This window comes from Tasmannia lanceolata, unplaced genomic scaffold, assembly GCF_043159265.1.
Source record: "Tasmannia lanceolata isolate RefF3 unplaced genomic scaffold, GAP_Taslan_0.1 ptg000013l, whole genome shotgun sequence".
NCBI lineage: Eukaryota > Viridiplantae > Streptophyta > Magnoliopsida > Canellales > Winteraceae > Tasmannia > Tasmannia lanceolata.
In genome coordinates this window covers 13,896,353-13,912,202 of record NW_027518690.1, presented here as the reverse complement: position 1 = coordinate 13,912,202, position 15,850 = coordinate 13,896,353, and the positions used below count along the sequence as shown (strand labels likewise).

The 15,850-nt window shown below is 37.5% G+C and overlaps 1 protein-coding gene across 1 annotated transcript; it reads right to left on the bottom strand.

The window, feature by feature from the left end:
* Positions 1-757: 757 nt before the first annotated feature.
* On the bottom strand, positions 758-9,642 carry LOC143889854 (uncharacterized). The gene is made up of 5 exons (XM_077394227.1): positions 9,487-9,642; positions 6,301-7,159; positions 5,228-5,386; positions 4,178-4,423; positions 758-966 (listed from the first exon to the last, which is right to left on the bottom strand). Exons 2-5 carry the CDS (start codon positions 7,153-7,155, stop codon positions 835-837), a joined length of 1,392 nt encoding a protein of 463 aa, XP_077250342.1. The 5' UTR covers positions 7,156-7,159; positions 9,487-9,642; the 3' UTR covers positions 758-834.
* Between the last annotated feature and the right edge of the window lie 6,208 nt (positions 9,643-15,850).

The window sequence follows — 15,850 nt, the reverse complement described above, 5'->3', positions numbered from 1 at the left end:
TCCTGTGGTGAACAACCCCAATAGGGTTATTCAGTATTCACTGTGAAGAAAGTAAGATTTATTTTATCTTTGGATAGACTTGCTATCTTTTGTTCACAATCAACCTAGTGGCTAACTTTTCCAGGATAGAACAGCCACCTCGAACCAGAATTTGAATGTCTTATTCATTTAATTCATCTCTGCGTGGCTGTTCTCTCTTGAAAAATTGAGCCATGAAGTGGCTTTTTGTAAATTGCCTAGACATTCCCATTTAGAAATACATGGAAAGGACATATAGAATTTTCATTCAGTTCCCTTGCAGCATCTAGGCAATTTCGCAAATCCCATTTTGCTGCCCTTTTTTTTCAAGAGAGAAATCACCTCAGTTGAATGCCTTGTTCATTTAAGTCACATGAGATAACACTTCACTCACGAAAAGAGAGAGGCTAAAAAATTGCTTTTGCGAAATTGCTGAATAACTTAAAACCAGCTATGAAAGTAATGAGGTGCTCTTTTCTCATGGGATAGAGAGGATGAGTGTTTCAGAAAACAATGAGGGGATATATTTTATCCAGGATAAGGTCTTACTGTGGTTTTGAATATGAATTTGCATTGAAGTAGTCATCATGGATGGGCTACGGTCCAAACATCGCATTGATTGGATAATCCTAACCATCCAATCACCGATGTCAAGTTTAATCGCGGCCTTCCCACCCAAGAAAACAACAGGGGAAAAAAATCCAAGAAATAGAACAAGTATGAAATTTGTAATGCTAGATGAGTAAACGCAGTGGTAAGGGTCTACTATAATCATGGATAACATGTATTGGTAGTAATAAATATTCAAAAGAAATACTACATTACTATGGACTGGTATCCATCTTCTCTCTTATTCCTTGAAAGATAACCAGCACCAATACCAACTGTTACTGCCACTCCAATGAAAAACAAAGCCCAAAAGTACTTGGGGAGCTCAATCCTATTATCCTGCACCCACACAAACACAAGATGTTATCAGTGTGTGTGAGGGAAATGCCAGTATCTATCTATGTTGTTTGGTTTCTTGCCTATATAAACAAGATACTAACTGGGTGTTGCAGATTAAATGCTAGTAAATATGGATTTTTTCCCTCAGGTAAGCAGAATTTATTGAAAAAGAGAGAACTAAAAACCCAAGAAAGGGACATCAACCTAATTCAAGAACCTAGGAAATTAAACAAATCTGAACTGAAGCAGACTATTAGCATCATCATCAAGAAGAGTCAAGGCATTTGTTAGCATACTATTCAGCACATCAATTCCCTTCTCTAAAGCATAGTTACAAATATTTGTCTATGGAATTTCACGTGAAGGGTTACAACAAAGAATATCATGAATTTACCTACAATCATATTCACTATCATTTGGGAATCACACTCGATCTAAACCAGCGATGAGGGAAATGGACAACTCTGAGAATGGCCAAAAGCTCAGCAGCTGAGTTACAAACTGGGATGGAATTATCTATTACCAATCTGTGTGTGTGAAAGGTTCTGTTTGTGTGTGCATGCATGCATGTTATTGCCTTTCTATCTATTCACCCAAGAATCAAGATGGTTCGGCATCCATTAATAGCATAGGGGTTCTCTCACCCTTATCTATCTCTCTGCCTGTATGTCTCTCCTTCTATCACTTGTTTCCATATTCATCTGTCTGACGTAACCCAGGAAACTACTCGCAGGGTCCGTGTAACCGCAAAACGGTTTTTTTCTCACCATTGTTGTAAGAGTGTTTATGAAACACCATGTTGAAAGGCCGCAAAACCCAAACAGTGCCCTCCCCTCTCTCAAGGATTAACCAGAAAATACCCATTTACAGAGGATGAAACCTCCTGCCATTGTAGCCCATTGAATTTCATATTGGAAGAATTCAAAGCCCTCCCTCACCATTAATCCATTTTTGAAAATCTTTGATCGCGGTGAAACCTTCAGTCTATGTGCAGGAGTGCCAACATGTGCTTTAAGTTGAGTCTGTATGTCAAGAAACACGGATGCTATCTATCCATTTCTCTGTATTTCTGTCTGTTGGGCGACCCAAGAAACATGAAATTTCTGATGTTGTGAATAAACTTGTAAACATTTATTGGCAAAAGAAAACTAGCATGTGTCTGTTCTTTTAAGCATTTCTAATTGAAATTTCTGAATCATTTAAATGCAAGCATGAGATCACAAACCATGGCTGAGATACCATTGATATCAATCATCTTTTTATTTAGCAATAATTGCAAGCAAAAGAAACGGAAGCATCCTTTAATTTAGAGGTGGTGACAACCACTCTCAAAATCAGAAATTGAAAGAATTGTCCCTAAAATAAGAAAACAGCTTCTGATACGGGCAATGCAAGGCAGAGTCATGGCGGTAGTGGTGTGTGTGGTTTTGTAGTGGTGTTAGTTGTGTGCAGTTATTAAGTATGGCAATGTAACATGGAGTCATTGTGGTAGTGGTGTGTGGTTACTAAGTAGTGGTGTTAGGTGATGTAGTGTGAGTCAATTATGGTGGTTTTCAACAGGTGTTTAGTTAAGTGTCATGGGTTGTATGCATGTAAAGTAGTGGTAGTCGGTTAACGTGGTTTTGTTAGTAATGGTTACATTGTGCATGTGCCAAGTAGCATGTTTGTATTTAAAATACTATCATCTAATTGAATGAAGAGGAGAATTTGCAGCCAAAACAGAAACTTATGTTTCAGGAGAGTCATGGTTCCTCTCAAATTGAACCGTTTGGAGGTCTGGTTGCCTCGAATCAACCCGTCCCTTCTCTTTTTCTATCTTTTTCTCTCTTTTTTTTATTTGTGTTACGGCCAGCTAGGCATGTATGTAACAACTTCCTTCAATCTTTCCATGAAGAAATCGAAGGCTACTTTCATCATTTCTGTAAAACAACCAATCACTCCAAAAGCTTAAGCTGTTGGATATGGGTGTTATTTAATCTTTTATCCCCACCTCCCCCTCCCCCCGACACACACACACACACACACACACACACACACACACACACACACACGTGGCCCCTCTCTTTATGGTTGGCCTACATGTGGCCCTTCTTTTGGGTTGGCCATTACATGTGAATTTTAACATCAAGGAGTTTTGAACCTTGGGCAATTGCTTTGATACCATGTGAAACAACCAATCACTCCAAAAGCTGAAGATGTTGGATATGGCGTTATTTAATCTTTTATACTTTAACAATTTCAAGGTTGCCTACTGTTAGAGATTTTCAAAAACTAGTGTTTTGAGTCAAATCATGGCATTTGGAAAATGTTTTCTAAGTGCTTTTTGGAAAAGAAAAAGTTCAGATTTCTGGGTCGGTCGACCGGGGCAGTCCCGGTCGACTGCGTATTGGTTTTGGAATTTCCATATTCCTTCCAGCATGGTAGTGCCGACCGAGCCCTAGGGCTCGACCGGGCGCTTTTCGTCGAGAACTAAAATAAAAAAAGTTCCAGCAACATTCGGCAGTTGACTGACCCAACCCCGGTCGACCGAGTCTGAGCGAAAATGTGCGATATAATGGTCATAATTGAAACCAATCTGGAAGTGCTTTGTAGAGGTGCTTTTCACACTGAAAAGACACCAAAGGCTCTATAAAAAGAACAGAAATCTGTCATTTGATAAGAAGAAGATATTCTATACTCACTCTATCCCCAAGTCTGTTATTTTAAAAACTGTTCTTATCTACTGTGTTCTAGACATTGTTATTCTGCAGAAAGAGTGTTTGGAAATTTCTCTAAGGCTTGAAACTCTCAAAGGCCATTTCGGGTTTGATTCCGCTTGTGCAAGGCGTTGTCAACCATTTGTAAAATTTTCCCACAGGACTTCATTGTATCTTGGAGGCAATTCATGAATCCCCTTTGCGCTCTTCTGTTGAGGGCAAAATTTGTCTTAAGTGACATCACGGCTTGAAGCAACTCTATTTACCGTTTTTCTACCGCCACCAGTACCATCATTTTCTTCAGTACCTACCATCTATTTTTCCTTTCTTTGAATGATTAGTTAGTTACCAAGAAAAAGAAAGGATATTTAACGCCCATGTACTTAATTCACCATCAGAAAGATTTCTACCGTTGTGACAAATATCAAGAAGAACATAAGCAGTATCCACAAAAAGTATATCCAAGACAGAATAAAAGAACAGGTACCATCACAAGAAATAGAGAATAATCTTACATGAGTTGCAGAACCTATGAGATTTGGTTGTGGGTCTGCTACCAAGAAGTAGAAGAGCCCCATGACTCCGGTATGCATTCGGGTACTACTGTAATTCGATTCAAAAGTCAAAATCTCCCCATCAACAATCTTAACAGAGCCTGGTTTGGGATAGCAGGTGGACATCCCTACAATGTAACCAGCCTCATTTCCTACTTCTTTCCCTTCTCCATAAACTGGTAAGGACGAGCATATAACCTGGCCATCCTAATTACGTTCATGGAAACATACAAAAAGAAAAGATTAAGGACCTTATGGCCAGATAAAATTCAAAGATTTAAGCTTCTGAGATGAGAATTAAACGGAAAAACAAAATATTTTTGGGACACCCTTTTGAATTTGTTATCATCTGTAAATGATGAAAAAGATGTTTTGAATTTGTTATCATCTGTAAATGACGAAAAAGATGACATATTGCATTGGTAGCTGTTTCCAGTTGTTCTTCTTTTTCACTTTTTAAAACAGAAAAGGAAGATTTTTTGGGATACCCCTTCTTGAATTTGTGTTATCTGAAAATATTGAAAGAGAAAAGAGTCCATAGCATCCCCATATACGGTTGCATATTATCAGGAAAAAGACATGAAAATCCTCCAATGTGCACCACATCAATTTTCCAACAGTGTGTGTGCATATTACTGACTAATCAAAGATGGATGGCTCTGAAGGAAATTGAAGAAAATAAAGGTATGAGTAAAATCGATATAAAATCCTGATAGTGCAGCAATAAGTCCTTAGTGTTTTTTAATGGTAAGGCCTTAGTTACTGTAAGCAGAAAAGGGAGGAGTGAGATTGAAAAGGGCATGGCAACGAAACGTAGCACAGAAGCAATTTTAGGACTTTGTGTCTATGGATCATATGAAATTCCAAAACAAAATTGGGGTTTTTGCATAAAGAAAAGAGTATACAGGCCAACATCCATCCCATGCAATCATATAAGCAGAGTTTAAGACTCAATTGGTTGAATTTGGCCCAAGCTCCGTTAAAAACAAGCAAATAGATATTACTTATCACCTGGCCATAAATAGCAGCACCGAGTCCACCTGAATGCTGGTGGGCAGCACCATAAATAACGTCACCCCCATGGGGGATGACCATGCTTGTTTTCTTGGTATCTATGCACTCACTGTTATCTGGTCCTGCGGTCGCACAAGATTTAACTTCATATTCAACCTGGAACACACACTCATTTGTCATTAACTTGATATCCAGGAGTCCCTTCAATTATATATAATATTCATTCTCTGAAGGCTTACCCTCCATTCAATGGTATACATGCTCTTATAGAAAGGAAGGTTGAAAAAAGGAGGTTACTTTATTGTTACTCTAGTTAATTTCCATTGTCATATGAACAGGTTCCATTCAACCCTGCTTTATTGTCTACTGACCTTCCAAAAATATGAGCTCACCCTGAGTACTTTTATAAGTAGTGTTAGTTCCAATGACAGTGCCCAATAAAAATAATGACAAGTATTAGTTCTCTTTGTAAATCCCCTGCCATTTATTGTCTTGAATTTGAAAAAAAATGTGAGGCTAAAATGCAATAGTGTTTCTCATCAGGAGTATGAAAACACCCTTCTTTTAATGAAAAAGGAACATCTTATAAACTACCACATGCAGTTTTTGTCACAAAATTTAGTTCTGCAAATTTACAAACTGTCATGACTAGCATCAGCATTTGCTTATTGCAGACAATTCATTATTTTTCAGTAGAAAATACAGTTGGATGTTTTAGATGTGAAATACAAATATTTTGCTAAATAAAACAGTATGGCCCATCTGTGTTTTCTGTATTTCTCCAATAGTATCAGCCAATGTTCAAAAAATTTCTGATTGACTGGAAACATACTTGAGTAAACTCAGTTTAGATGGCTCTGAGTACAGAGACCAAACTTTAGATTTTATACAGCTTTGGTAATTCATTATCACTAGAACAATTTTTATAATATCATTAGAACATTTTTTATAATATCAGCAAGTTTTCAATCACTTATCTAAGCCAATCTCAGAAATCAAAGGGATGATTTCCATGTTAAGTCCAAGTTTTTATCTAAAGCTCCTCATTGTAAATGAACAAAGATGCATACCTTGCAACCAACTCGAGCATTACCCTTGGTTAAATCATCTGTACTCCTCCTAGAATCAGTGACATCAAGTATATAAATCTTTACAGGCACAATTCTGTCATTCCAGTCAACCCACTTCACAGTGTATCTCAAGTAGAGCTTTCTTCTAATGCTCTCAAAGCCATCTCTAACTTTGCATTGAGTCTGATCATAGCAACATTTAAGACCACCAATGTAATCCTTCGCCAAATCCCTTCCATACTCATCCTTCGTCACATTATAAAGATCACACTTACACTCTGTGCACCCCATTTTATCAATTGCGCCTCGTGTATCAATTGCATGGACGTTGAGCATCCACCTCTCTTCGTACCCATCAGGAATTTCTGAGGGATTTCCAACTTCGATCCCGTAAGGATCTGGCACATATGTTGCAGTTCGACGTGTTTCCGATCCAAGTCCAAAGTACTGCCCGAGAGAAATACCCTCGCAAATTCCTGAATTCCTCACCACAATATGTTTCGACGTGTTAAGCCCCCGACCATTGTTGTCATTGGGGGTTTCTGTAGAAGGGCTATCATAGTATCTCACTACTACCCAGTGGTGAAGATAAGTCTCGTGAAGAGGGATGGGATGTCCTTCCTCATCGACTACTTCAGCATTGAATTCCTTGAGAGCAATGTGGCCTCTTGGAAAGTCAACATTGTAGTAGTATTTATTCTCCACTGATCCTGGTCCTAGCACAAACTGAGGTGATAGGAAAACAGAAGTTTTAACCCCATTATCGTTTTTCAGAAGAGTTTGTGAAGCATGGACAGATAGAGATGACAATATGATTGCCGATAGTAGTAGCCGCCACTGAGAACAATGCTTCATTTTTCTGATATTGAGAAGAATTGTCAGAAAAATGAATACCGAAAGGCAAGTTCATATTAAGTATCTGTTAATGTGAAATACTACAAAGAGTTCCAATGGGCGTGTTGGATTGTAAATTTCAAAGCATGCTTGATTTTTGTTAATACTTATTCCATTTTTGTCTACTTTGTCTACTAATACTTTAGAATCAACCTAGTTGTAGAAAAATAAGCAAATTCACAATGCTACTGTTACTTACTCCATTTTTGTCTGTTAAGTGTAACTAAAAAGAGTTAGTTTACTCAGAATGAAGTATACAACTGATGAAATGGATTTTTATAGGAAGGTCCATTATTAAATACAACTACCATTTTTTTCTATTTTGATTTTCTCCATAGTCCAAATTTAGTGAACAAATAAGAGGGTGTGTAGAAACATGAAAATGACAATTGTACAACCGTTTTAGCTTTTTGTGTCTCTGTTTTGTGGGTTATAGACATGAGAAATTCTGCGACAGTACGAAGAACTGTGGTTGCCTTAGAAAAGATATGAAGACCTAAACTAAAACATTTCCACTAACTTGGTTATCTATTAATTGGATTCAAAAAGTAAAAAAAAGAATTTTGGTATAAATAAATAAAAATGCAGATTAAAGTTCGTATATGCTGTATTTCAAACAAATTACTTCAAAAATAATTGAAAAATAATTCACTATAGAATCATATGTGTGTGTATCATTAAGAAACACTAATTCATGCATTAACTATCTTGATCATGCGAAAGCATTTAACAAAGATACCCGTTATCTTATGTTCTGCAAAAAATGAAAGCTACACAATAAACTTTTTTAAAGTTAATTAAGTATACCCCTAAAACAAAACAAGGTGAAATTTCCTTAAATGAGAGAACATTAATTTAGAATAAAAATTGCAGATGGATCCTCAATTGAACCAGAAAGATAAGGGTAGGCAATTCTTTTTCGTTTGGAATTCGCTACTACACAGCAAGGCAATTTTTTGGTAACATGGAAAAAGAAAGTACAAACTCAAGGTAGAAAAGCAGATAAATCCTCTTAAGATCCATTGATTCAGATACTCTTAGATGGAAAGTCAAGTTCTTTCCTATTCGCTATTGAAATACAGACGGGTCATCTTAAAATTCATTGATCCCACAAACAGGTCAGAGAATTTTTTATTCTTAATTGTGTTGCCATTTAAAACTAATGAAGGTCAATTCTGCTAAGATATGAATGATATAATTGAGGTAAAAAATGCAGATGGGTCTCTTGAAAAGTATTTGATTCAACAAATATTTATGAAATTTCAGATTTTTTTTGTATTAGCTATTAGAATATGTGTGTGTAGTTGAGAATAAAATGCAGACTTTCTTAAAATCTATTGATCTAACTAAAGAGTTGGAGGAAATTCCAATTCTTTTTTTGTATTTTCATTAAAAACAAATCAGGATACTGTTGCTAGGAATGGAAAAAGAAACACAAATTTAAGCCCAGATGAATACTATTAAATCCACTGAATCAACAAGAGACTAAGAGGTTTTCCCTGTTCTTTAAGTATAATCAATTGAGACTAAACAAGGTTACTTTTTCTAAGATGGAAAAAGGTACAGTACACTTTAAGCCACTTGGTTCTTCTCAAATACATTGATTCAACAAAAGACTATGAAAACTTTAAAGTTCTTTTTGGATTAGCTAATGAGGCCAATCATAGCTATTGAATCTAAAATAGAAACAATAATTTAACAATATCCAAACAAAAAATAAGATAAAAACTGATCATTGACAATCCTAAAATCCATTGACTCAACAAAAAACTGAGAGAAACTAATGTTTTGATTTTCTTTTTAGCTATAGAAACACACCAATACAGTTTTGCTATAACAAAAAATAAATAAATATACCCACTAGCTTAAAGCTTTAAAAAAAAAAAAAAAAACAGAAGGTCCTATCGAAATTCATTTATTCAACAAAAAAGAACAGAGAAACTTATACTGAAATTGTATCAGCTATTAAACTAACAAATGCTGCAAATGCTAAAATAGAACAACATGAAGATGGGTATTATTAAAATCCATTGATTTAAAAGGAATTAGCCATTAGAAATAACTGAGGTTACTTTTCTTCACTCAAATGGAAAAAAGAAAAAGAAAAGTACTATTACAAAAACTAAAAAATCTCACTGTCTTAAGTAGAAAAAAACCCATATGGGTCCTCTTAAAATCTATTAATTCAACAAAAGAGTTGGCAAAAATCAAACAGAAGCCATAAAATCTCTAGAAAAATAAAAGCAACAGAAGGGGAAAAAATTATCAAATGAGAGAAAACTAAGAAAATACCTTGTTTCTGCTGTTCTTCAGACCAGAGAATGAGAGAGAGAGAGACAACGTGGGAAAATTTTTATAAGGAGATGATCTTTTCACAAGCCAACAGAGTAATCTATTAGGATCTATGTGTGTATTTCGTCATCCCTTGCGTCATTCAATCTAGAGGAATGCAAAGGAAGAACTATATATTGCGGTGAAATGACCATTATGCCCTCTAAGGTATGAGGACTTGTGGAGCTCACGTTGCATTTGAGGTGGGCATTTTGGTCAATTGGGTATTCTTTAACTTCTTCTCAATAAATAGCAGTAACTAGGATCATGACCGTCCGTTTGCTGGGCCCACAAGCAAGGCATAATAAATAGGCGGTCTAGATTAATGATGGGTGAAACCGTTATGTCCTCGCCCCACATCGTATTAGAAATGAGATTACGTACTTCAGCTTACCTCTTACATTATATTGTCTATATCACACCGTCCCAAGACATCCACCAAGAAATCTCTCTCTCTCTCTCTCTCTCTCTCTCTCCTCTAGTCATCTTTGGGTAGGTAAATTGCACATGAAAAATACCAATTTCAATTTCCATCTCTAGCCATGAGAAGCTTCAGTTTTCGTCGACTCTCTTTGTATTATGGCCTTTCCTCCCTCATAGGTTGATCGAAACCGTCCATGTGATAGAACACAACATTGTGCCCCAAAAATCATTTCCATAGGCTGATCCTAGCCGTCCAATCTATAGAGGTTTCCATAATTCCTCTTAAATCGGACGGTTAAGATCACCCTATAGATTTTTTATTAAAAAACCATAAAGGAGGGGGGTAAGATTGAAATTATGTGGCTTTAATGGGTGCATTTGTTAAAAAGCATAAATGAGGGAGTAGGATTGAAAATATGTAGTTGAATGGGTGCATTTGTTAAAAAAAGTCAAAAAAAGTAATGTGTAATTCTCATAGAATTTTTCAAAAATTCAAAAAATTCTCTTCTTTTCTCTTCTCCTATATAGTACTAGTAAAAAACCCCGTGCGATGCACGGGCCGACAAAGAACTGTACGGACCACATCACAGGTTGATCCAAACCGTCCATGTGATGGAACACAACATAAATAGGTTGTGCCCCAAAAATCATTTCCATAGGCTGATCCTAGCCCTCCAATCTATAGAGGTTTCCATAATATGTTGTTCCTCTTAAATCGGATGGTTAAGATCACCCTATAGATTTTTTATTAGAAAAGCATAAAGGAGAGGGGTAGGATTGAAATTATTTGGCTTTAATGGGTGTCTTTCTTGAAAAGCATAAAGGAGGGGGTATGATTGAAAATATGTGTGTTGAATGGGTACCTTTGTTAAAAAAAGTCAAAAAGAGTGACGTGTAATTCTACAAAAAATTCTCTTATCTTCTCTTCTACTATATAGACTAGTAAAAAACCCGTGCGATGCACGGGCCGACAAAGAACGGTACAAACCACGTGATAGGTTGATCCAAACCGTCCATGTGATGGAACACAACATAAATAGGTTGTACCCCAAAAATCATTTCCATAGGCCGATCCTAGCCCTCCAATCTATAGATGTTTCCATAATTCCTCTTATCTTAAATCGGATGGTCAATATCACCCTATAGTTTTTTAATTAAAAAACCATAAAGGAGGGGGGTAAGATCGAAATTATACGGCTCTAATGGGTGGGTGCCTTTGTTAAAAGCATAAAGGAGGGGTAGGATTGAAATTATATGATCTAATGGGTGCTTTTGTTAAAAGCATAAAGGAGGGGGGGTAGGATTGCAATTATATGAGTTGAATGGGGGCATTTGTTCAAAAAAGTCAAAAAATGTGAGGTGTAATTCTCACGGATTTTTCAAAAAAATCGGAAAAACTCTCCCTTTTCATCCCGGCTTATTATAGTAGATACTAGTAAAAAACCCGTGCGATGCACGGGCCGACAAAGAACTGTACAGACCACGTCATAGGTTGATCCAAACCGTCAATGTGATGGAACACAACATAAATAGGTTGTGCCCCAAAAATCATTTCCATAGGCTGATCCTAGCCCTCCAATCTATAGATGTTTCCATAATTCCTCTTAAATCGGATGGTTAAGATCACCCTATAGATTTTTTATTAAAAAGCCAACGGACCACGTCATAGGTTGATCCAAACTGTCCATGTGATGGAACACAACATAAATAGGTTGTGCCTCAAAAATCATTTCCATAGGCAGATCCTAGCCCTCCAATCTATAGATGTTTCCATAATTCCTCTTATCTTAAATCGGATGGTCAAGATCACCCTATAGTTTTTTAATTAAAAAACCATAAAAGGAGGGGGGTAAGATCGAAATTATATGGCTTTAATGGGTGCCTTTGTTAAAAGCATAAAGGAGGGGGTAGGATTGAAATTATATGATTTAATGGGTGCCTTTGTTAAAAGCATAAAGGGGGGGTAGGATTGAAATTATATGAGTTGAATGGGTGCATTTGTTCAAAAAAGTCAAAAAATATGACGTGTAATCCTCATGTGATTTTCAAAAAAATGGAAAAAACTCTCTTCTTTTCATCCCAACTTATTGTATTAGATACTAGTAAAAAACCCGTGCGATGCACGGGCCGACAAAGAACTGTACAGACCACGTCATAGGTTGATCCAAACCGTCCATGTGATAGACCACAACATAAATAGGTTGTGCCTCAAAAATAATTTCCATAGGCTGATCCTAGCCCTCCAATCTATATTCCTCTTAAATCGGATGGTTAAGATCACCCTATAGATTTTTTATTAAAAAACCATAAAGGAGGGGGGTAAGATTGAAATTATAGGCTTTAATAGGTGCTTTTGTTAAAAGCATAAAGGAGGGGGTAGGATTGAAATTATATGATTTAATGGGTGCCTTTGTTAAAAGCATAAATGAGGGGGTAGGATTGAAATTATATGAGTTGAGTGGGTGCATTTGTTCAAAAAAGTCAAAAAATGTGACATGTAATTCTCATGTAATTTTCAAAAAAATGGAAAAAACTCTCTTCTTTTCATCCCAGCTTATTGTAGTAGATAGATATACACACACACATTTGGCCTTTCCTCCCTCTTCAAAAAATAAAAAACAGTCTCATACATTCAGACATTATACATTTTGACAGTCTACTACTTGGAAAGGAGATGTTGGGCATAGAATTGAGCACCAACCATACAATGCCATGTGGCCAGTGGGCTCATGAGAGACTTGAAGGCACGTGGCGAGACACGTCACTACTCAGCTATGATGATTCCACAGCCAGCACAACAGTCTCCAGCACGGCACAACCAAAAGCCTTAGTGCCAATCATGGCATCCCCTTTTGATGTCTTGTCAATGGTCAAAGCCACCCTAAAAAAGGCTAAGCTGACCGGCGGCACCGGCAAAGGCAGCAATGCCAGCCCTCGCCTAGATCACTCATCTTCCCCATATTCCAAGGGAATTCTACCTATAAAAAGGAAATTCCGCACTCGGCAAAAGAGGAGAAGCCAATGTATGAATAAACCCTTGTTTTAAGCATAGCTCCATATATTACCTACAAAGCTGACTTGAGTGCCGAAGGGTTCCCTCGTAGTTACCAAACTTCAGGATTACCTCGAGGAGGACTCGTTCACGCACTCAGCCATATTTGAACGGCAAGAAATTGGCGCCCCCGTGGGCCTGTTAGAGTCCTCACCTAAAGGAGCTGGGCCAACAACAAGAGCCTAGGCATCATGGCTACAAAGAGAAGTACCCGAAGTGCAACACTTGCACAAAACACAACTACGGCTCCGAGTACTCGCCAGGAGCCACTCCCAGTGGCAGATTCGGTTCATCAGCCTCTCTCATTAGCTCATCCATCACCAATGGATGTTCACTTAGTGCCACAGCCATCACCCACTACTTGTACAAGCAAGTACGACCATTTTTTCAGCCAAGTGGCAAACCTAGTCAGCCTGTTCCGAAGATACGTAGAGCGGGGGGTTGTGCCGCACCCCTGGCACAACAAGAAGCCGAGCAGTTCACCCAACCAGAAATTAAATTACCTGAGACCTCACATCGAAGAAGCTCTAGGAATCCCTCAACCGTTACATCCAGTCTAGTAATACCTATCAGGAGGACCAACCTCACATAATTAAACCCTGAACCTCCAGACCACCAGCGACCCAAGGGCCAGGTTTACCCATAGGAGCGGCCCCCTCCCTGTCCCAACCTTCACCAAGAAATGCAGCAAATGATTGCCGAGGTGACGAGAGGAAGGGGACCGCCGTAAGAAGTGGAATACGACAAGGAACATCTCTTCATCCAGGAGATTCTGAAGGAGCCGATTCCTGAGAACTTTCGACTCCCATCACTTGATCCCTACAACGATATCACCAATTCGGTGGAGCACGTCCGATCCTTCAAATGCTTACTTATGTGTACTTATGTTTGCTTTGATCATATGCTTACTTATGTTTTGTTATACCATTATCTGTTTCTTTATTGATTTGATCATATGCTTCGCTGTAGCATTATCTGTATATCTTTCTTCTTTTGATTACATGTTTAGCTATAGTATTATCTATTTCTTTATTGTTTTGATTACATGACTATTCACATGCTTAGCTTTAGCATTATTTGCTTATTTTATCTCTTGATTACAAGCTTATTTCCATACTTAGCTGTAGTTTTATTTGTTTTATCTCTTGATATCTGCTAATCATATATCTACTTATCTGCTTACCTGTAACATGTATGTGGACGGTTATTGCTTTCTTAGATGAGATGTGCTAGGTTGTAGTGGAGACATGTATCAGGGTCATCCAATATTGGATTGGCACTAGTCTTTCCTGCCTCCCCACGAATGATGTGAAGATTTATTGATTCATATTCTGTATGTATATGGTTTGTATATTTGAGAGGGGGAGACGTCAGACTTTAGTATTCATTCCAATGTCGGGTGATACTGATATCAACCCTTCTTAGGTTGTGGATGGTTTTCTTTTCTTTTGTGGATGTGATTACTCATCCTCAAGCTATGTATGCTGTAGATAGGTCGTCTTTTCGGGGATGTGTGTTCCCATTACATATTTTCGCCCAAAATTCTTCAAAATTAATAAAAATGGCATTAGAGACCGAATTTTCTTTGGCGAGTGGGGTGCCTAACACCTTCCCCACTTGTAACCAGGCACGAACCTATTCATTCTAGGACATGCTTTTATCCATATTCACATAGTTCATTTATGTGTTCCAGGCCTTCATCATCCTGGATGACGCTCTTATTTTTACCTTCCCATTGGATCCTTGAATCCATGTGGATATTTATTGAGGTGCGAGTTGGTTTTGAGTTCCTACTCCAAATCAAGTGGTATCGCACGCCATAACTCATGCTGTGAGGGCACTATCGAGAGCCACACGGAGCTCTCCATCTCATGTGGAGATCGAGGCCAGCGGGGTCCCATCCCTCGCCGTCCGCCTCGAGGGTCCCACAGATGCCGAAGAAAGTTAGAAAGAAAGTGCATTTTTCAAAGATTCAAATCCGAGGAAGGATTTTATCCAACCCAGTGAGTTTGATGTAGGCACATCTTTTTCTGATTTGCAATATGTGCCAAAGATCTAGTTCAAGAGAAATCTTAGGAAACTTCATTATCTTAATGATTCGTTTCCTAATATTTTGTCCTTATCTTAGGGATTCGATTTCCTAGCCCTTTTATCTTTATCTCTATCTTTATCTTTATCTTTAGCCATAGTGTAGTTACAGAATTCTAGGATGTATTTTAGGAGGTTATCTTTAGAAAGTTAGTTTTTTATGATATCTATTTATATGTGAATGTGAGAAGGAGGAAAGAACTTTTGACATTTTTATTGAATAAAATAATTAGGAAAAATTCTCAAAAAATTGTGATTTTTATGCGAAAATCTCAAAAAAGGGTTAAGTTGGCTAATTTCTCAAAAAGGGGTGAAACACATCCCCAGGAGTGTTTTAGGACGAAAATGCCCTTGGGTTACTTTTCACCTACCATGGACTTACCTTCTCCCTTTTACCTCTCGTTTTTTTACGTTTTTTTTAAACAGAAATCTCCCTCCTCCTGAAACAACGAGCTATTGGCCGGAGAAGACGAGATTTTCACCGGAAATCTCCTTCCTTTTGCTACAAATCATCTTCATTTCGTTGCAAATCTCCTCTACGGTATGAGTTCGAATTTGAGATTAGGGTTTCCTTGTTTATGGTTTCTTCATCAAAATGTTTTTATACTTTGGTTTGGTTTATGGTTTTCCTTCTTTATGGTTTTCTTCATCAAAATGTTCGAATAAGAAACCCTTGAAGCCGTTAATTTGTTGGTCATTTTAGGGTATTTGTTCTTTAGGGTTTCAGATAGGGTTTTTATGCTTGGATTTGGTTTGGTCATT